General features: G+C 33.3%; 2 protein-coding genes across 2 annotated transcripts in view; one reads left to right on the forward strand and one right to left on the reverse strand.

Moving 5' to 3' along the window:
• Window positions 1–7377, forward strand: part of LOC143228540 (uncharacterized) — a 62738-nt gene extending 55361 nt beyond the window's left edge. The window contains exon 15 of the mRNA XM_076459783.1: window positions 1779–7377. Coding sequence (XP_076315898.1) covers window positions 1779–1971 — 193 coding nt within the window. The 3' untranslated portion in view covers window positions 1972–7377. The remainder of the gene's footprint in view (window positions 1–1778) is intronic.
• Window positions 1162–17912, reverse strand: LOC143230631 (2-phosphoxylose phosphatase 1-like). Its single transcript, XM_076464495.1, has 3 exons — window positions 17649–17912; window positions 15414–15581; window positions 1162–14331 (listed from the first exon to the last, which is right to left on the reverse strand). Exons 1-3 carry the CDS (start codon window positions 17731–17733, stop codon window positions 13082–13084), a joined length of 1503 nt encoding a protein of 500 aa, XP_076320610.1. The 5' UTR covers window positions 17734–17912; the 3' UTR covers window positions 1162–13081.
• Window positions 17913–22359: the final 4447 nt, after the last annotated feature.

The raw sequence follows: 22359 nt of genomic DNA on the forward strand, positions 1-22359 counted from the left end.
GTATTTGTGGGAATGAGCTGGCCAACAGAGCAGCAAAGTCTGTATTCTGGAACTATCATCCCAGTACCCATTCCATACATGGACTATGGTCCAGTTATCAAATCCAGACTGTACACCAGATGGCAGGCAACCTGGAATGAGCGACACAATAGCATGCTTTTTCAAATCAAACCTTCTCATAGTCTTTGGCCCTCATGCTTCTGTAAGGATCAAAGAGAGGAGGTTGTTTTGGCAAGGCTACGCATTGGTCACAGTTTTTTAACCCCCCACTTCCTTTTATCTGGAACTGCTGCACCAATGTGTGGTCTATGTGGTACTCGGATCACAATCATCCACATTTTATTATCATGCAGTTGTTACAACCTAGAATGACACCATTTTAAAGATATTTGTAAGGTGGGTTTGCCCTTGACTTTGGCCCATGTTATAGATGATACTGCTCATCTCACACATGTTTTTACATTTTTAAGAGCCATTGGTCTTTTACACTTAATTTAAGGATTTTTTTTATCGGATTATGTAGTGTTTTAGCATGATTTCTTTTACACATTTTAATGTTTTAATATGATTACTTTTGCACATTTCAATTTTTATTTTAACTTGAACCCAGGACTGGAAAGGCCAGCTTCAGGTGACTGACTGCAATTTTGATCTTGTTGCTTCAGTCTTCCTGGCAAGTCTTAATTTTACACATTTTAGTTTTTATTTTTCTTTTGAACTAAACCCAGGGCTGGAAAGGCCAACTTCAGATGACTGTCAGCAAGGGTGTACTTCTTGGTTCAGTCTTCATGGCAATTCCTAAGTTTACATATGTTACTTTTTACCTTAATTGCCCTATACCTATACTGTACAACATCTTGTCTGGCACAGAGAGCCTTATGCCAATAAACATTAAATACCTACCTACCTATGATGTCCATTGTTACAGTATCTAAAGACATGCTGAATATTACAATATTGGCATGACTGAAGATGGTTCAAATATTCCAATATGAGCATGACTAAAGACTGGCTGAATTTGTGGTATGGACATTTTTAAAGATGAATTTTTCTCCAGTATTTAATTTATGATCTAAAATAGATTTAGGAGAATCTTTGTTCAATAGATGTGTATTGTTGTAACATGTTCTATCATTGTTCGGTAAAGAAACAGACAAAAAGTGAGACAGGCAGATAGATATTAATATCTTCTAATAAAAAATAAGCTAATTACATAGATCAGAAATACAATAATTTAAAAATGACACATGTAGAATTGACTGATGAGAATACTTAATGTGATGAAATTGTTACACCAGAGATTTCAAATGAGTAGGAAGTCCTAATTGGGTGACCTGTCAATAAGAATTAATTTAGACTAATATATTATCCTTGTAAGAATGTTTCTTTTGCATAGTTTTGCTTCATTGCAAGAAAAAAACAATAGAAATCTAAGGAACTGCCAAGTTCAATTTAAATGACAGCTTTTGTAGTAAGAGCTTGCATAGATAAAATTTGTTTAATCTCTTAATGTACAGGAATAATGGGTCAAGGGTTTAATAAAGCATTAGGCTTAAAATGTTGTGATTGGATTTATTACTACATCATTTACAACTATGGCAAATATAACTAGGACTCTAATTTGATCTTGGAATAATAAAATAATAGTTATTCTATTTGAAATGATAGATGTTTCTAATAAGTTATATTATTTTTCAAAGTTTCATGTGACTTAAACAAGTTTTGTATTATATGCAAGCATTGAAATTGTTTTATGACAATTATGTATTATCCATTAGGTGTTCGACAACTAATTCCCAGTTTGAAGCATGTCGTTCTGGTAGCTCACCTTCCATCCCAGTAGAAGATATCATTGGTCATCAAAGATACCTGTTCCCACTGTGGGCCAATACTGTTATTCTGGTGCTTTTCTTGGTTGTGTTTCGACTGATGGGCTATTTGGTACTGAGGTTCATTCATAAACCAAAGTAATTAACATGCATCTTATGTAACTCGTCATAATCTGAAGAGTGAACCTAAAGAAAGTATCAAAACAAGTGAAGTGAGATCCAAATAGTTTGATAACTTTTTAATAATAGGTAAAGACTTTAGAGGATTAAGTTGTAACTAAATTGTCTCATATATTCAAGTGCCAAAACAAGGGCACTTCCATGTCCTTGATCCTTACAGGGTACTACATCATCAGTATCAAGCTTTTATAGAGGTTGGGGTTATTTGATGTCAGAAGCAAGTAGTCTGTGATTTAGTTATAATAATTATGTGTGGGGGGAGGACCCAGTGATACTTATAGTTATAACAAATCTTTGTCAACAGCACAATGCTTGAAATAATTACTAGATAGTTGAAGTTTACCCTGTTCTAACTGTGAATGGACACAACTACCATTATCAAATAATATTAATGTTTAATAAACAGTCATGTGACCTGATATGCACATTCTAATGGACAACAAAAGTGAAAGAAAGAGCATTTATTCTCAAACAGTACTTTTAACAGTAACAACATGTATCGAGACCCAAAGTGATGAGACTTCACAGTAGTTTCTACAATGGGTTGACTAGAACGTAGTTTAAACAAAGTGACTGTAAATCTGATGCAACAAGCAGACCATAATTTACTAACTGGATCAATGTGTCAGTACAGTCACTGAAGAAATTTCAGTGTACAAATGGTTAGGATTAATCTTCATAAGGCTAGCCTTTATAGCACATCATCTGTGGTTACACATTTCTCTAACTAATCACCACAAAACAGCCTTTATTCAGTAGTATTAAGAGCATGTGAATTGAATGTTCTTGTTTATAGATGAATTAATATCGCCAGGTCCAAGGTATGTACTTTTACACTGAGCTGGACAAGATCGAACTTTGATTTTTTTGGAAAAAAAGACACACGTGGTAGTGGTGTCATATGAGTGTGGACAAGATAGTAGTATTTATGATAACTGTTAATATCATCATTGAAGGAGTGGCCACATTATTTAAGCAGCTCATGTCGTTATATGTCTTAGGTGGTTAGTAGCTTTCATAACAAACGTTTCCTGGATTACAGTCCATGCCATCATACCCCCAAACTTTCTTGGTTCACAGCACCATTAGTGTCTCAGCAATTTTTCACAGCACCCCTAATCAAAAAGAAAAACCTAACATTTCCGTTTATTAAGAAGTTAGGTCCAAACAAAACAACTTAATACTTAAGTATTTATGTCCTAACAACTTAATAGTCATTTGAAAGAATAATACACGTAAATTGAAAGTAAAAACAATTTTATTTTATTTTTAAATCACCACAATTACTAATGGGATGTGTGCACCTATGGGGCACTGCACAGCTGCTCAAACCTTGGAATCAGATTGGACACTGCCACCGTCATTTCCTGTTCCACGTTGATTTTCAAGCAATACTTGCTTTTCATCACAGCAACTGCTGAAAACCCAGCTTCACAGATAAATGATGTCACAAATGGAATTAAGATTCACTGAGCTTTAGCACTTAGCAGCAGATATTCATCTTTTACTGATATCCAAAACTCAGTTCCATACTGCTAAATTTGGTTTTTAAAGTCTTGTCACAAGACAGCTCAATAAGATTTTTTTCTTCTGCAGAGGTAAATTCAGATGGGGCCTTAGCCTTGAATGGGTTTTGGATCTATGCAAATTTCTCCATAAATCTGGAAAGTCATTTTCAACCCAGTCACTGAGCTGTGTTACATGCTCCTCAAAAACGCATTTTAGTTCATTGGTCAAATCAACTTTATTGAATGTAACAATCTGGGGAAAGTCTTTGCCACCATCTTCATTCATGTTTCTTCTTCATAGTAGTAACTTTTTTCTGAAGGCTGAAACCTTCTCTGCAAGATTCAGAATGTGTGTGTTGCTTCCGTGCAGAAAGAGATTCAACACGTTCATTTTTTCAAAGAGATTACACAGGTATGCTAATTTTGACAAATAATCACTATCCAAGAAGTTTTTAGAATATTCATGTTCTTCTTCTTCGAGTTCCTGTTGTAATTTGAATACACGGGACAATACATTCCAACAGGAGAGCCATTGCAAGCTACAGTAATACAATAAAGATGTATGCTCAGATCCATATCCTCACACAGTTTTTTTAAAAACCTCACCTTCTGTGGCTGAATTTTTATAAAGTTTACCTCTTTCAACACACTTTCTAGGACTAGGTTCAGTGGAGGACTGGGGTGGTTTGTCGCAAGGGCTTCCCTGTGGATTATGCAATGGGTCTACAGGGCATCAAGAGCTTTGCTTTGTACGAGTGCCTGCAATTCTCCATAACAGCTGGAAAAAGAGCGACCACTATCAGTACAGATGCTAATGCACTTAGTCCAGTCTAAGTTGTTTTGAAACATAAAAGTGTCACGGATCTCAAATAAGTCTTGAGCCTTTGTACATGCAGTGATACTTTTACAAAAGAGAAGGTCTTTCACAAATTTTGTCACCATCCATGAACCGTGTGTAGCAAATCAAATAAACATCCTTGTTACTAATCATCACTTCATCTACCTTTAACCTGAATTCCTTCCCTTTCATTTTTTTCAATTAGCTGATAGTTAAGGTTTTTGGCCATGTGTTGGTTTCTGTGACCAATAGTTTTGTTGGATAAAGGCACCATTGAAAGCAGTCTTCCTGCAGATTCACCAACCATAATGTTCACCATATCCACTGCAGCTGTTAAAATCAGTTCTTCTGCGATGGTGCGAGGCTCTTTACATTTCTCAACTCTATATGCAAACCTGTAGGATGCAAGCAAAGCATTGCTTGGTATTAATGCTTGTTTCAAAAATGTACCTATTTGTTTTTCTTTTGTTTTTAACTTTAACAGTAGAATAATTATGGGATTTACTAGCCATGTTAGGATGATTGGTCTCTAAGTGACATTTTAGTTTACTTGGAAGCATGCACTCTGGAGCCAAAACTTGACATAATACACACTGTGGACACTCTTCATGATTAACATCTACTGAAATAAAACCAAAATCTAGATAATTATAGTCATATTTCCATTTCTTCACAATTTTGCCATTGGTCTGTGGTTCACCATCCTTTTCTTATTAATGTTCAAACATCTTTCAATTTTTATGCACAAGGACTAAAAATCAACAAAATAATTCACTGAACTTCACTGCACCTCACAGACACTTGATAACAACACCCTTCAGTTATTTTGATTACTGGCAGACGTGGAGGATCGACAGGTATTTATATACAAAATCTAAGAAACAAGAAGATACTGGTATAGCTGAAAGTACAAGTAAACAAAAACATATCTCAACCATTCAAACATGTCATCAAAAGGAATGTAGCATGATCTAATGTTAAAACTGTGAACTTCTTTGAGCTAGTAGTACACACAGTATCTGACAGATGTTGATATTGTGGAGTTTCCCTTGAAAATTTGAAATATCTTGTGACATCCCTGTGAGTTTGCTGCAGAGCTCCAGGGTGCCATGGCACACAGTTTGGGAACCACTGGTCTATGGTATTAAATAAGTACATGAATTCCAGCAGTACAAATTTGCATATTGGGTTGCATGACATGTTCTTGCATAAAAATTAACTCTTAAGGAGGGAAAGTTGACATTATTTAATACTAACAGTTGTTCCTTGTTGTAGCTAATAATAAACAACTTGAGCTATCCATTAAGAGCTCTAAGAAATGTACATTTATGAAAAAGCTAATTTCTGAAAAGGATGTGTATTAGAGTAAGAATAAAATGCATTGATAAGGTAGAATAAACCTGGCAAGTATTTTTCCATACTTAAGAAATGACAGTCTGTCAACAGAATGTCATTATGAGCTGTATAAACTATAGCAATATTACAGTTAACTGTGCACTTCTGATACATTATGCATTATTAACTACAATTAAAATTTGATAGGTATAAACTTTATCTGTAGAAGAATATCAAAAAAATCAAACACTAATATTAATTTCTTGCTGATTTGTCTGAGTGTATTGTGATCTCTTGTGTATATAAAATATATTTTGAGAGATTTCGACTTTTAGGGTTTGAGATAAATGTGTCAGTGCCTAGTCAAAGAGGAATCTTTGTAGTCATAGGTTCAAACTTTTGGTATCAGTATATGATCATATACTGAGACAGACTGGTTAAATTTTTAAAACTTAAAAGCAACCCCAGTTAAAACAGATTGGTTAACCCTATCCTGTGCATCACTGGTGCTCATAAACTTGGCTTTGTTTGAGCTTATGATATTGGAAGAGAGTATTGTACGAATATTACATGTGAATGATGACAGATTAAGTTACTTCCATTGAAGATAAAATATAAACCTACAATCAATACAACAGATTTCTTTACTAGTTCTTTTGATAATACTAGAAGAATGTGCTTCACTCATACCTACTTAAGAAAGCAGTCAAATAAGCATATCCAGAAAACCAGCAACTACAACAGGGAAAGATTTAAAAATGCTAAGAATTCAAACCAACTCGGGTTACCTAAATGGCACTGATTAAATAACAGTCTGTTTGTATCTATGAAAGTTAAATTTATATGGAAGTTACTGAAATGGTAAGAGGGAACGTAAGGTACACATTATTTAAGGCTACTTGAAAAATATTATCAAATAGTTATAAACAATGAAAAGACAAAAACTATGTGTCTACTAGTAACTGATAGTCACTAAACGTGGCATGTTAACCTCAGAGTCCCCACAGGAGCAAAATGGGGGGGGGGGGTAACATTTGTATCTGGCTTCCTAGGGGCTTTACGTCCTCTGTATATTGAATGGGCATGTCAGCTAGCAACTAATACAAACATTTTCAAACAACCTGTGATTTTTAGTTACAACTGTAGCTCACTGGAGGAGGTGGTACCATAGGTACTTTTACATGATGTCTTAAGTAGTTCATAATATTTTTGTGTGATTTTGATTTTAAAATCTGAGCATTTAATATTTGTCAAGAACAAAGATGTTTTTCTATTTTATATCACAACTTGTATATGTGAAACAGATATTTTTAAACAATAGTTACAGTTCATTTAATAGGATCAACTGTTATCAATATTATGAGAGTATGTAATCATCCCATCTTCATATTTTCTTTCTTGGCAGTCATTGTCTCTTTTATCACACAAGGATTAAAAGCGTGGCCAGTTCTGTTTGTGTTGTTCATATATATATATATATATAAATATAGGTTATACAAGTTTTTATTTCGTTCCATTGTTAAAGTAGATTGAAGACAGAAGCAAACTGAAATCAGACAGTTTGTTGTAACAAACAATCACCAGATGAATGGAACTACCAACTTTAGGACTGAGTGTTTAATTTATTGTGAACAAGTTTCTATATTGTATGCGTCGACAGCATTAAACAAAACATTTTTCAAAACAACAGGTTTTAATTGTATGAGAACTATTAAACAGTAACTGTATAACCTCATTCATAAACACTCATTCATACGTCCAGAAACAATAAACACACTGATTACAGACAAACTGTACGTTTATATCTATAAGAATAAAATGAGATATTAATTACAATTACTAGAACACCATGTTTACATCTAAGTATAAAGTGAAACATTAAATAACAGTAACTGATTATTGACAAATTGTATGCTTACAATTTGTACAATAAGTACAAAATGAGAGATCAAATAACGGACTGATTGCTGACAAACTGTGTTTACATCTATACGTACAATCACTGATTACTGACAAACTGTATACATCTGTAAGTACAGAGACTGATTACTGAAAAAAATGCATGTTTCCATCTGTAAGAACAAAATGAGACATTAAACAACAGTGACTGACTGCTGAAAAACTGCATGTTTACATCTGTAAGTACAAAATAAGAGATTAAATAATGATTGCTGACAAACTATATATACATCTATAAGTACAGTCACTGATTACTGAAAAACTGCATGTTTACAGAGTACAAAATGAGACATTAAATGACAGTGACTAATTACTAACAAACTGCATGTTTACATCTGTAAGTACAAAATGGAACATTAAATAATAGTGACTGATTACTGAAAAACTGCATGTTTACATCTGTAAGTACAAAATGAGACATTAAATAACAGTGACCAGTTGTTGACAAATTGTGTTTACGTCTGTAAGTACAGTCAGTGATTATTGACAAACTGCATGTTTACATCTGTGGGTACAAAATGGAACATTAAATAACAGTGACTGATTACTGACAAACTGCATGTTTACATCTGTAAGTACAAAATGAGAGATTAAATAATGATTGCTGACAAACTATATTTACATCTATAAGTACAGTCACTGATTACTGAAAAACTGCATGTTTACAGCTGTAAGTACAAAATGAGACATTAAATAACTGACAGACTGCATGTTTACATCTGTTAGTACAAAATGAGACAAATAACAGTGACTGATTACTGAAAAACTGCATGTTTACAGCTGTAAGTACAAAATGAGACATTAAATAACTGACAGACTGCATGTTTACATCTGTTAGTACAAAATGAGACAAATAACAGTGACTGATTACTGAAAAACTGCATGTTTACAGCCATAAGTACAAAATGAGACATTAAATAACTGACAGACTGCATGTTTACATCTGTTAGTACAAAATGAGACAAATAACAGTGACTGATTACTGAAAAACTGCATGTTTACAGCCGTAAGTACAAAATGAGACATTAAATAACTGACAGACTGCATGTTTACATCTGTTAGTACAAAATGAGACAAATAACAGTGACTGATTACTAACAAACTACATGTTTACAGCTATAAGTACAGTCACATAAAAAATGTTTCAGTTGTTAAAGTTTTATAACAAGAACATAAAGACAAACAAAATCATACTTGTTTGAAATTTAACATGAATTCAGTGGTTTTAAACAAAGATGAGAAAAAAGAAAAGATCCCTACACCGTATAAACTGAACACAAATTACACAATTATAGTCAAGTTAGAGTTCAAATAAATGGATGAAATGGTGTGTAACAATCTATTTTATATAGCAGAAAATGGTGCTTATCAGAAATGTATTTATCTTGTACATGTTGTCACTCATGTCTGCTCACCATAGAGAACAATACAGAGTAAGAAATAAACCACTGTCACATATCTTGTCCCTTCCAATACATCAGCTAGAGATGCAAGGTTATTGTAACACATTTTAAAAATGGTCAACACAGTAAAGAACGTACTTTACGGATGTGCAGAAATGATAAGGAATACCTTCTGTGGATTTAGTTCGATGTTTTACATACAAACTAACATTTCCCTTATTGACTGTGTAAACAGAAGTTACACCTTTAGTGGTATAAGTCTTGTTGCAACAATTTCCTTAACTTGGTTCAATTGTATGAATTTAACTTAAGTTGCTAATGAACATGAAACATTAATCCAGTCACTAATAAGGACACTGGTACAAAAAACATTAATCCAGTTACTAATAAAGACACTGATACAATAAATGAGGCATTAATCCAGTTACTAATATAAACACTAGTACAATAAACGAGGCATTAATCCAGTTACTAATATAGGCACTAGTTCAATAAACATGAAACATTAATCCAGTTACTAATAAGGTCACTGATACAATAAGCATGAGGCATTAATCCAGTTACTAATAAAGACTGGTACAATAAACATAAAACATTAATCCAGTTACCAATAAATACTGGTACAATAAAAATGAGACATTAATGCAGTTACTAATAAAGATATCAATACAATAGAAATGGGAATACATTAAAAGGTTAGTTGTTGATCTCTATCTGGAGACATAGAATAAAGCAGTAAGTTCAAGATATCTTCACATGTCCTTGCTTGTTATCTTTCAACAACTCGTGAAGTAAACCACAAGTGTCATCATTAAGTAAAATGTATACTACCAGTTACTGCATTATTGCAACAATACAACCAACTTCATAATGAAACAAAATATTTCTATAAGCATTGTTATAATTCCTCAGTCAGTTTACAAGAGAGTAAAGCAATAAAATTACAAACTGATTCTTCAGTGTTACCTAGTAACCTTAGGACACTTTGTTGATGTGTTATTCCAAGATCAGAAGGATCACCATCTTCAAGTTTCACTTTTAAAACCATAAATTAATTAATTTTTATGGGTGATGTTGGTTTGAACACTATGATAAAAAAAACAACAAAAGTAGTTTCTCAAGATACAGTCTTTAACTCCTGACCATAAATGTAACCAGTATGTCCAATTTGATAAATATTCTCAGCAGTTTCTAATAAACCAAGACAAATGGGCACATTGCAATGAAATCACACCCCTGGATGTAGCATATACGAAGTAAAATGATAAAGTACAATTTCAGCCTCATCTTCATAAAGATAATTTACATTAAGTAAATTCAATACAAAAACCTTAATGTGAGGAAGTGTTTTAGGTACAAATATTCTACAAGTAATGTGTTAGTAACAAACTTAAAGGGTTAAAGTGTTTCACAGATTTTAGGGTACATTAATTACATCTCAAACCTGTAAATAATTAAGCAACCACTCTCGAAAAGTATATTTTTAAATGCCTTATAAAAAGACATAACAAGTTCCTTTGGTACTTTAATTCACTGAAAATCACATATTTATCCCTAAATACTTAAAAAAATTCCAGAAAATCATGTAACTTTTATCAGGTCAATTACTTCAAAATGATTCTAATGTACATAAAAAAAACAACTAAATCCAGGAACTCGCTCCATATAATATTAGATCAACTGACACAACATGAATGAAATATATATTCATAAAAAAAAGTTTAGTCCAGGAAGTTAGTCGTCATAGCTAAATTATGTTCATTAATCCAAAATTATTCAAATATATTCATAAAAGCTTTATATGAGTTCAGAAAGTCTCTGATTCCTCTAATGAAAAAATCCAGGAATTCATATTTAGCAGATTAATTGATAAAATATCCACAAAATTCAAGTAAAATACATATTTGATATAGAATTAAAATATTCCAACATATTAACATCCAGCACACTAATAAAAAACAACATTAATTACCCATCACTAGAGCAGTGGTTCCCAACCTTTTTTATACCCCACACCCCTAAATAATTTTAATATGAATAAAGGTGAAGGTAGCCAAAACAAATGTTATCTCGCACCCCTGGTTGGGAACCACTGCATAAGAGGAATGATTTCTGCTTATGACCAAGTATACATCAAGTTTAACATTAGCACTTCTGATTTTGTCTATGGTGAAATTAAAAAACACTTCGGTGAAACACCTTAAGAAATGCTCTTTTAGATTCCCAAGCCAAGGAGAACAATCAAGGTCATAGCTGTTTAAGAACTTTGTTCAACTTTCTGAAAATATTTACATATAAACAGAAACACCACTATACTACCCATTATTTAACTGCTGTCTTTCAAAACCAGAAAAAGATCATTCTTAAGAATGTGTATTTTGTACAGAATTTTCATTTGCCTCATTTAAAACAATTAAAACTTAACCATAATATGGTTCTAAGTCAAATGTTTTGGAGAACCTTGGATCAGTGGATATTATTTTACTTGATTTAAGAACTTGTGAAAATTAACAAGAGGATAAACTTATCAGCTTGTTATTAGAAGAAAAGTGAACTCAGAAATGAATAGAAATAAGTATTCTAAGGCATAGGCATAAAAGTTAGACTTCAGTTACGAGTTCACAGAAGAGGTTTTAAAACTCACTAGTTTTGTGTCCATGCCTTTAACTAATAAAATGTACTGGGGCTGTCACGATTTGAAATATATTTCACATATTAATTGTTATGCTAATTAATTGATTTGACTTAGAATTTAAGAACTTTCAATGTCACATTGTGGAGCTTACGAAGAATACACGTTTAATTAAGCCTATATTTACCTGTGTTAAGTGTTGATTACTTGATGCATGTAGCATGGCCAAGCAATAGAACTTCAACTACGATTGAAGCACGACAAAGATGGCAGCATAAATTAAACAACAGCTTCAAGTAGCAGTTAGGAAATCTTTAACTAGTTACCCAAGTAATAACAGTGTTCCTAATATTCAGTATCATATAACAAAATGATATGGTGATTTTATTTTAGGATCCAAACTAAACCTTATCTAGTGTTAAAAGCAGGGACGTAGATTTTTTACACCCGATGGGGGGGGGGGGATGATTTTTGCAACCACTTACGTGGACTGTTCAATTTGCAAATTGGTAATCTCTGATTACGTGAACCTGAAAGCTGTAAACATGCAGTCACAGAGTAATCTTGTTGCCACGATACTTGCATGTATACTTAGGCCTACTGACTGATATTTACGAACTATCGCTTAGATCGAAAAGCTTAGAACACGCCTATATTAAAGATGTACATTTCGGCTACTGAAAAAGCCTACATTTAGGTCTAATTATGTAATTCGATTGGTGAGAACACAGAACACGAGAATCACAAGAACAAACACACAATTTGTAGGCCTGTGATGCAATAAAACAATTCAACAGACCAAACTGTAGGGGAAGATGATTGTATGCACCATACCCCCACCTAAAATGAAGGGGGGATGTATCCCCCCCAGGATCTATACACCTGGTTAAAAGCAAACCATACCTATCAAATATGGGAGATCAGAACAAGCGAAAGATCTGTGTGGAAACACAAGCTAAATGCTACTAAATTACTTTTGTGAAAGATATGACAAAATTTTATAAAATAAATTGATTATTTCAAAACATTTATGGTTACATTATATTTTGTTTCTCAAACAACTAATATGAATCAGTTAAAAATCTCTCTCTCTACAGTTTTCCATAATCTTCAGACTGGATTTAGTTAGTGAAATCCTCAAACATGTTACCACCTTAAAACAAAAAGTTAAAATTATATTTGGTTAACTCAACTGTCCAAGTGAGATAAGTAAACCTTTACTGGTGAGGTAAACTCCATTTTTATTGAACAGCAACTAATATTCTTGCAAGTTTTCAAATTTAATAAAGGGTAGAATATAAACTGCTCAAAGCCTTTCACATATTTATGAAAAACCTCTTCAACAGTTTATCATAGTAAAATGCAGTATATAAATACAGCTCAACAACATATCTTGCTCAGTGAGGACTAATCCTACATGCTTCAGAAAATGAAGACACACCAAAACTGTAGAAATAGCTGTTGCTAACAAAATCAAAGAAATTTTCAACAGGGCAAAATAAAGGATACAAGCTTTCATTCAGTTGGTCCTCAGTTATAGTTATATTTTGACAGAAAGGAGCATATTTTGTGATATCTTTTCCATTCAATAAAATTCGTATAAAATAATTGGAGACAGAAGTCAGAGAAGTGTTGTTGGATTTGTAGAGCTCCAAAATAAATCGGGACACATATGGGGGAAAAATTCCACTTGAATAACCAAAGGTAGTACTGAGTGCTACCAATGTGACATCATGACCTGAAAACAGGATGAACCGTTCAGGCAACCTCCCACTGATTTTGTCGTGAAACAATCGTTGGAGCATGACCATGAAACCATACATTCTGAGGCGAGATTTCTTTTGATAAACGGGGTAAGTGGCAAGCTGTTTTCCTTCCCAATCTAAGTAACTAACTAGTTTCTTCAAATCGTCTCTTGTAATACATGGAAAACTTGCATTTGTTTCACAAGGTAACTTGGCACCATGACAAATATAACCCATTAAACTGTCAAACAGTGCCCCTCCCTCAGTAATGTTGGGAACTTTTTCACTAGGTTTAATAAACAAGTTCATCTTGTGAATTAGGTCTACAATGGCTTGATGGAAGATTAACAACTTTTTTACCTTTTTGTTGAGCTGTCCCTGCATATATTTCAAAACAGGGCACCTGCATACATTACGGTTCTCACAGAATGAAGTGTCATCTACAGATTGTATGGTAAGTTTTTTATCTGGGCTGAGAGATGGTAGGAAACCAAACATAAAAGCCAGTGCACTTTGAAAAGTTCTAGCATACATAGTACTGAAAACTAACACATTCTGAACATTCGAAGTGCGTGACAGAAGATTCCAATGCTCATTGTACAACTTTCCAAGAAGTCTACCTAACCTTAACTCTTGCAAAACTCCAAGCTGGGTTAGGTGGCCCAACCAGCATTGTTTACTATGTGGATATGGGGGGAAAGAGTGGAACTCAGCAGAAGATTGGTACCATTTCAGTTTCGAATCCATTACGTTGATAAACTGTCCAAACAGAGGATATTTCAGTGGTTCTTTTACACCACAGTTGATTTGTGCCTGATTTTTAATCTTCAAAAGAGGTCCCCTGTCTCCATGTCTAACCAGCACAGCAACTAACTCTAAAAAGTAACCATCTTTCACTTGCCCTGTTAATGAAAATTTTAATATGAATACCCTAAAATAAAAATTAACACCTAACTAGAAAATAAAACAAATAAAACACTATCAAGTCACTTTATCTTTTATTGCCTTTCTTCACTCATCATGTTTAATATATCTTATGGCACTTGTTTAATACCTTGTATGCTTGCAACTTGTACTGACTGCTTCAACTGATGGACCAATAGCCAAGGTTTTGAATCTAAGCCTTATTTGAGACTATAAACTATCAGTAGTACAAAATATTTTATTGTAAAATAATACAAGTTTGTCACTTTCAACATAAATAATTACACAAAATGACTTCAATGAAAGAGTTAGTTATAGAAACATTTTCTCGAAGATGGAGTTTCTTTTGGATTGGCATGTGATATAATGTATTTTATTTGAAATGGTTGTATAATACCTGATGGATTACCTCAATCAACCAAACAGCCAATGAATGAATCAACTGACAAGTAATACTATTATTTTGATATTTATATATACATTTAGTTATTAAAAAAAAAAAAAATTCAGAGAAAATGCATGAACTGAATTTCAGAGTGAAAGATAAGCTTTCTTTACATGTAATTCATAAAACTGAATTTTACATGTAATTCATAAAAAGCTACATGTACTTTAATGCTATAATGAAAGATAAGCTTTCTTTACATGTAATTCATAAAACTGAATTTTACATGTAATTCATAAAAAGCTACATGTACTTTAATGCTATAATGAAAGATAATAATGTAATTCATAAAACTGAATTTTACATGTAATTCATAAAAAGCTACATGTACTTCAATGCTATAATGAAAGATAAGCTTTTTTTACATGTAATTCATAAAAAGCTACATGTACTTTAATGCTATAATGCTCATTACATCTTACATTATTAATAAAATAACTCTTACTTGTAACACAAAGAACAATCTTTGATCACAATCTGGTTTCCTCTTTTGTGTCCAGTTATTCATTCAATGTCCAAGTTATTTTTAGATCTTGAATAATCTTAATACATTTAATATCTTAAGATTAACAACAGTTGTTACATTACATGCCTTAATGGCAAAGATATATTTACCTTCACTTCCTAATGATATTTGGTCCGGAGGATTACAGTACTCCTTTATTTCAGCAGTTCTAAATAAATCTTTAAAGACAACAGGGCTGTATCTTGTCTGAAGTAATTTAACTTCTTGAATATGTTTTTCTTTTGACTTCTTACCACTTCCTTTGGTTATGAATTGCACTAAAGTAGAAATTAAAAACATAATTAGAGAACCTGAAAGACTTTTAACAAATATGTTAAGATTATTGAATTTCTACCTTAGAGAACAAGTTGGAAAGTTCATAAAACAATGTACTTACAACAATCCCATCCATTAATTAACAACTTTACTTTTACAGTAATCTCCCTTGACATCAATGGACTTACTCTGTTCGTTCCTCAAGTTGTCTGCACTAGTAAGCACTTAAGTCTTGTGACTACTATTCACATAACCAATGTAAGCCAGAGTGGTGTTTACCATCAGTTTTTCACTGTTAAACATTTCTTGTCACCAAGTACTTAAGCATAAAGATATTAAAAGAAATAACCATAGGAGCCAGTCAGGCCTGCAGAATAAATAATTAAACTACATTTATAAACTGTGACCTATACATTACAAGTTTTGTGTGAAGGTGTTATACAGTAAAAGCATACCTGTGGTTAATACTTTTGTACTCTCCTTGATACCCTGCCTCAGTTTTCACATCAGTATGTTCTAATATTAACCATTGTATTTCTGTGTAGAATTAATCAGCTTAAAGGGTGGAAGCCATGATCTGTTGGTTAACAGTTGACTAGATGGTAGAAGAAATGGCCAATGGTTCCACTGTCTGGACTTTTGAATGGGCTCAGAATCCCAGCAGTGAATTCACATTTCATCAACAGTTACTACTCAGACAACAACTTGGCTTGATCCATTTTATAGATCAATAAGCCTATAAGAGTCAATGACTCTTTACATCTACCAACATTTAGGTTCTATTACCCAAGGATTTGGGCCAGTGACTTGAACCTGCCCACTGATAATGTGATATCAATTATCATTAAAGTTTTGGAGTATACACAATGAACATGCCCACTAATAATAGGATATCAATCATTATTAAAGTTTGAGCATACACCATGAATATGCCTAAATTGTCATAAATGACCTTCAAAACAAAAGAAATAAGTTCTGCATACCATTGCTTCCATCTGAGCAATTGTTTCTGAGATGATCCCATATGTTTCACTTCCAGACTAGGGGTCATCTTTAAGGGACTCACATTTGTGCTTGAATTTTGAATACAAGTAGTCACCATGCAGTAATGCCAAGCTTCATCATCAAACACTGCTAGATCTCTTTAACCTTCGTATCTTTATACAAATATTTGGTGGGTACTCAATCTTAACCAAACCCACAGAACATCAGTCAAAAGATAGTTACATTAACTTTCTATTCTATGAGTTTACTGACTGACTCTCATAACAAATTAAATAGGTAAGTATAACCAGTTAATTTATGAAAATATATTTTAACAATATTACGTGTCCATACAAGCTGCTGGTTTCTCTTCTTGCAGTAGTTTATAAAATAATAAAGTATTCTACACTTGATTATTCACCGTTTTTCTTTACTTTAACACAAAACATTAAAAGTACTTCAAGTATTTGACATATAACAGTTATTAAAGAACTGTTAATAATGTATTCTAAAGACGGCTGGTATGAGTATTAGCACTTTAATTAAAATAAAGTACAGAATAGCGTTTCGACCTTTTAGATCATCTTCAGGTTAATCCTCTTTGTCAAACTGAAGACGATCTAACGTCGAAACGTTGTTCTATACGTTATTTTAATTAAATAAAGTGCTAAAACCCATACCAGCCGTCTTGAGAATACATTTTCACTTTAAGTGGGTTTCTCATCATCATGGAAGACCTATTAATAGTTTAATACATATAATATATATTGAGTGAAAAGTATTCATTTTTTATTTCAAATTCCAGGTTATACACTACTTTTTCTATATGACATTTAAACCTTTACAACACTAATATTACTATAACTTTTGAGATGGTATCTTTCTTTCAGTTTCACCATAGGACCAATACTTTGTTTATAGTGAATGTCAACCACTATGTTTTGTTTTGTTTTCAAATTTATGTTTGAACTTACGAATAGTAAGAAAAAGAATAAATCACAATGCTTGCTCATGTAAACTTAGTCACCGCAAATATCGCCGTTGTGCACGTTCAACATCACACGGTCCACAGAATTTGATCTTACCTGAATAAATTATGCCTATTATCCAAAGTACTATTAGTATAGATTTTAATTTATGTCTTACTAAAACATTCTTTATAGTACACATCTTAAATAAAAAACATTAGTTTCATTTCATCTCCAAATCTGTGGTAAACTGTTAAATTATCACGATAACTATTATACATAACGAAACTAACAGCCACGAAAACTATCATCCTATTCTTCTACACCGATAATTTCCCTATACTTTTTTTTTTCCCTATGTTTAAGATTGAGTATTTCTTATCGGCAGCGTCCTCTATAGTACTTAGTGGTATGTTCAGTCACTTTATCACCTATCAACGTTTCTGAGAAGCATATATGAAACATATTTCTGAGAAAATTTAAGACAATTTAGTAATTATAAACACAATGTCAGAGAATGAAAGAGTAAACACAAATATCTTTCTGTAAAGTAACAGTACATAAGAGAGATTAATAAAATGTAATTGTTACTTTCTTTCCTTCATCAAAATGGGAATTTCAGCAAAGAAGGCCTAATTTATTTTTTTATTTCTATTTTCATTTAACAGTTTTTTTTGTTTGTTTTTTTGGAATTTCGCACAAAGCTACTCGAGAGCTATCTGTGCTAGCCGTCCCTAATTTAGCAGTGTAAGACTCGAGGGAAGGCAGCTAGTCATCACCACCCACCGCCAACTCTTGGGCTACTCTTTTACCAACGAAAAGTGGGATTGACCGTAACATTATAACGCCCCCACGGCTAGGAGGGCGAGCATGTTTTAGCGCGACGCGGGCGCGAACCCGCGACACTCGAATTACGAGTCGCGCGCCTTACGCGCTTGGCCATGCCGGGCCTCATTTAACAGACTATATTATTCTCGGCTCATCATTGCTGATTGAAAGAGTGAAGCAAATAAACAAGTAGGCTTCATAAAGTAATGGAATGTAAGAATCTCGTTTAATTTAGATGTATGGTCCTTTCATCACCAGAAATAATCTAAATTAAATGATTGGTTGGATGGTTCAAAGTAAACTCACATTGAGCTATCTGGTGTGTCCACAGCGAAGAATTTAACCCTGGAGTTTAGTGTCGTAAGTCCATAAACTTATCGCGGGGTGGTGATTAGATTAAACACGATTGTGTTTATTATTTATATCAAAATGGGAGGCGAAGTAAACAATTCCTAATATATAAGTGCAACTTTTTGTTATTCTTCAGAAATTGCGTTATGCATGTGGGGGACATTGTTTTTGTTTGTTTTTAATTTCGCGCAAAACTACACGAGGGTTATCTGCGTAGTTCGTTACTTACTTTGCAATTTCGTTGATTATTTTGAGAATAAAAACCATTATTTTCAAGAATTTAAAACAATTACGCGCACGCACATATATGTTTATTTATATCTAGGAACATCAAATGCACGCAATCCGTTTTGTTTTTACGGTTATGAATATACAAGTGGTTAACCTTGGAATGTTCTAGAGAATATCATCACTAAAATCACAAGATATAACAAGTAATTTTTATGGCACTTAAAACATATAAATTAAATACGGAAAAAGTCGTAATAACCATATTATTGCATCCAAAAATATTTATCTTATAAGAAGTAATCCACACGTTCTTTATTTTTCTAAACCATAGGAAGATTACGGCTATTACTTCGAGCAACTTAAAAAAAAATTATAATTGACAAATCAATATACCTCTCACCAAAATAACTGTTGTTCAATTAACTAGTCATATAGATAGCATCTTCCAGTGGCCTGATAATATCTAGTATTGCACCAAATGCCTTGTCGGCACTGGATATGTGTAGTTGACATATTATTATTTCTTTATTTTTATTCGTAGATTGTTATAATTAGCAATCTCTAAACTTGATCGAGTAGTTTATCTCTTTGATCACTAGGGTATGGATTTGTTATCATAATATACCCACAGTTTTTGAATTAGTTCACATTTGTTACTAATACTAGTACATTTTCGTTTATAGTGCCTTACAGCACAAATAACATATACAGTGCTAGATGGATTACCCGTCCTCTGAAAGGAAATTATGTAAATTAATGATTAATGAAAGCACTGTTTCTCTTATGTGTATGTGTAAAGAACGCTAAAAAGTCCGTAAATATTGTAAAACACAAAGTGTTCAATTACAAATATTTCTTCATGGATTTAGAGAACATCCATGCTAGTTTTAGTGAAGATCCATTCATATCTATATAACAGACAACAGGTTTGGTTTGAATTTCGTGCAAAGCTTGATAGCTATCTATGCTAATCGTCCCTAATTTAGCAGTGTAATACTAGAGTGAAGGCAACTAGTCATCCCCCAGCCAACTCTTCTTGGGGTACTTTTTTACCAACGAGTAGTGGGATTAACCGATTTTATAACGCCCCCACAATTTAAAGGGGGGCATACTTGGTGTGATGGGGATTCGAACCTACGACCCTCGGAGTAGGAGTCGAGTGCCTTATCCACCTGGCCATGCCAGACCCAGACAACAGGCTATACTATGATCTTTATATAGATTTGAAATAATGGAGAGAAGTATACATAAAACACGTTGGTCATATAGTTTCACATCTTGGTAATTGGTGGGTCAATAATAGCTGGAAGCTCACTTGAAAATAAAAAAAATAAAAACATGACAAGTGCTCTGTTGTTTTCAAAACATTATTTAGATTCGCTATATCTTCAACTCATGGATCAGCAAGTAAAATATGTTATATTCATAACTTTAATTTTATACAACTTTTTATGTTTATTTAAGCAACTAATGATATACATACACTGCTGGCCAAAATCTTAAGGCCAATGAACACAAAGAAAAAATATGCATTTTGCGTTGTTAGACTCAGCCACTTATTTGAGTAGAGCTTCGAAAGATGAAAAGAAGGAAAGAGAAAATAAAAAAAAACTTTTTAGCATTTAATAGGGAAAATGTGAACACTATGAAATTAGCCTAAATATTAGCTGGTCAAGAGTTTAAGACCATAATGAAACGAAGCGTTAATCGGTAAACACGTTACGAAATTTATTCATTTGTGTTCAAGCATTAGCGTTGTCAACATCTCCCACTTGGTTAAAAACATGGCAAAGCCTAAAAGGTTGACAGAGTTTGAATGTGCAGAATTGTCGAGCTGCAAAAGCAAGGTCTCTCTCAACGTGCCATCGCTGGTGATATTGGGAGTCGTAAAATTGCTGTTGCAAATTTCTTAAAAGACCCTGAGGGATACCAAACGAGAATTTTAAGTGGTCGGCCCAAGAAAATTTCGCCGGCGTTGAGCAGGATGATTCGAAGGTTTGTCCGGCAAGACACCAGCCGATCGTCGAACCAGATTAAGGCCCTTATGGACGCAGAATGCAGCTCAAGAACAATAAGACGGCATCTACGAGAGAAAGGTTTTAAAAATCGTAAACGTCTTAAAAAGCCACGCCTCCTTCCATACCATGAAACAGTTCGGTTAAACTTTGCTGAGAAGAACCAAACATGGGACGTAGAAAAATTGACGAAGGTTTTATTCTCTGATGAGAAAAAAATTTAACCTGGATGGTCCAGATGGCTTCAAACGTTACTAGCACGATAAGGATATCCTACCGGAAACATTTACTAGGCGACACAGTGGAGGATGTTCCATCATGATCTGGGGTGCTTTCTCCTTCCATGGAACAATGGGGCTTCAGGTTATACAGGGGCATCAAACAGCAGCTGGCTACATTGGCATGTTCGAGAGATCATCCTTATTGACTGAAGGCCCTCACTTGTGTGGAAATGACTGGATCTTTCAGCAGGATAATGCTGCAATCTACAATGCCCGCAGGACAAAGGACTTTTTCATGGCGAATAACGTGATTCTTTTGGACTATCCAGCGCGTTCGCTCGAACTGAACCCCATTGAAAATGTTTGGGGGTGGATGGCAAGGGAAGTCTATAGAAATGGATGTCAGTTCCAAACAGTGCATGATTTTCATGAAACCATCTTCACCACTTGAAATAACATTCCAGGTAGCCTTCTGCAAACGCTTATATCGACCCTGCCAAAGCGAATGTTTGCAGGTATTCGCAATGACGGCGGTGAAACTCATTAGTGAAACATTTTGTTGGACATTTTCTATCCTGTTTAGGACTTCTTTTTGGTATGGTCTTAAACTTTTTACCACCTAGTATTTAAACTAATTTCATACTGTTCACATTTCCCCTATTCAATGCTAAAATGTTTTTATGTTTATTTTCTATTTTCCTCTTTCGTTGCTCTACTCAAATTAGTGGTTGAATCTAATAACGCAAAATGCATATTTTTTCTTTATGTTCATTGGCCAGCAATGTATAATATCGATAAGAAATAAGATAGATCTAAAATAACAAATATTTATGAGTTTAAAAATAGGCACTACTTTTATAATGAAATGACCTATAAAATTGAAGGGGATTTTAATGTTTGAAAAATAAAAGTATGTCACATTTTGTTTGTTTGTTTTTTTACCAACATGAAAATGTGAAATTAACATTGACCATCAGTGGGAACGAGAGTTATTAAGCGTAATGGGAAATATTTTAGCATGGTTTTGTAAGCTATCGTGTAGATTATTTTTAAGTTTAGTACTATAGTTGAAGTGTTGTTAGTTTTTGAAATATATTGTTAGCGAGAACATCTAAATTTTTTTAGCATTGGTAAGTAATGAGTATTCATTATTAAACTAAATCGATTGATTTACAAATTAGT

This window comes from Tachypleus tridentatus, chromosome 10 (assembly GCF_004210375.1).
Source record: "Tachypleus tridentatus isolate NWPU-2018 chromosome 10, ASM421037v1, whole genome shotgun sequence".
In the NCBI taxonomy this organism is placed as follows: domain Eukaryota; kingdom Metazoa; phylum Arthropoda; class Merostomata; order Xiphosura; family Limulidae; genus Tachypleus; species Tachypleus tridentatus.

Excerpts from the sequence above, each read along its gene's own strand:
- LOC143230631 (XM_076464495.1), bottom strand. The coding sequence starts at position 17,733 with ATGTGTACTATAAAGAATGTTTTAGTAAGACATAAATTAAAATCTATA. Across the intron at positions 15,582-17,648 it reads AATAGGCATAATTTATTCAG|TGCAATTCATAACCAAAGGA; the intron begins GTAAGATCAAAT and ends TTTCTACTTTAG. Across the intron at positions 14,332-15,413 it reads AATATCATTAGGAAGTGAAG|GGCAAGTGAAAGATGGTTAC; the intron begins GTAAATATATCT and ends TTTCATTAACAG.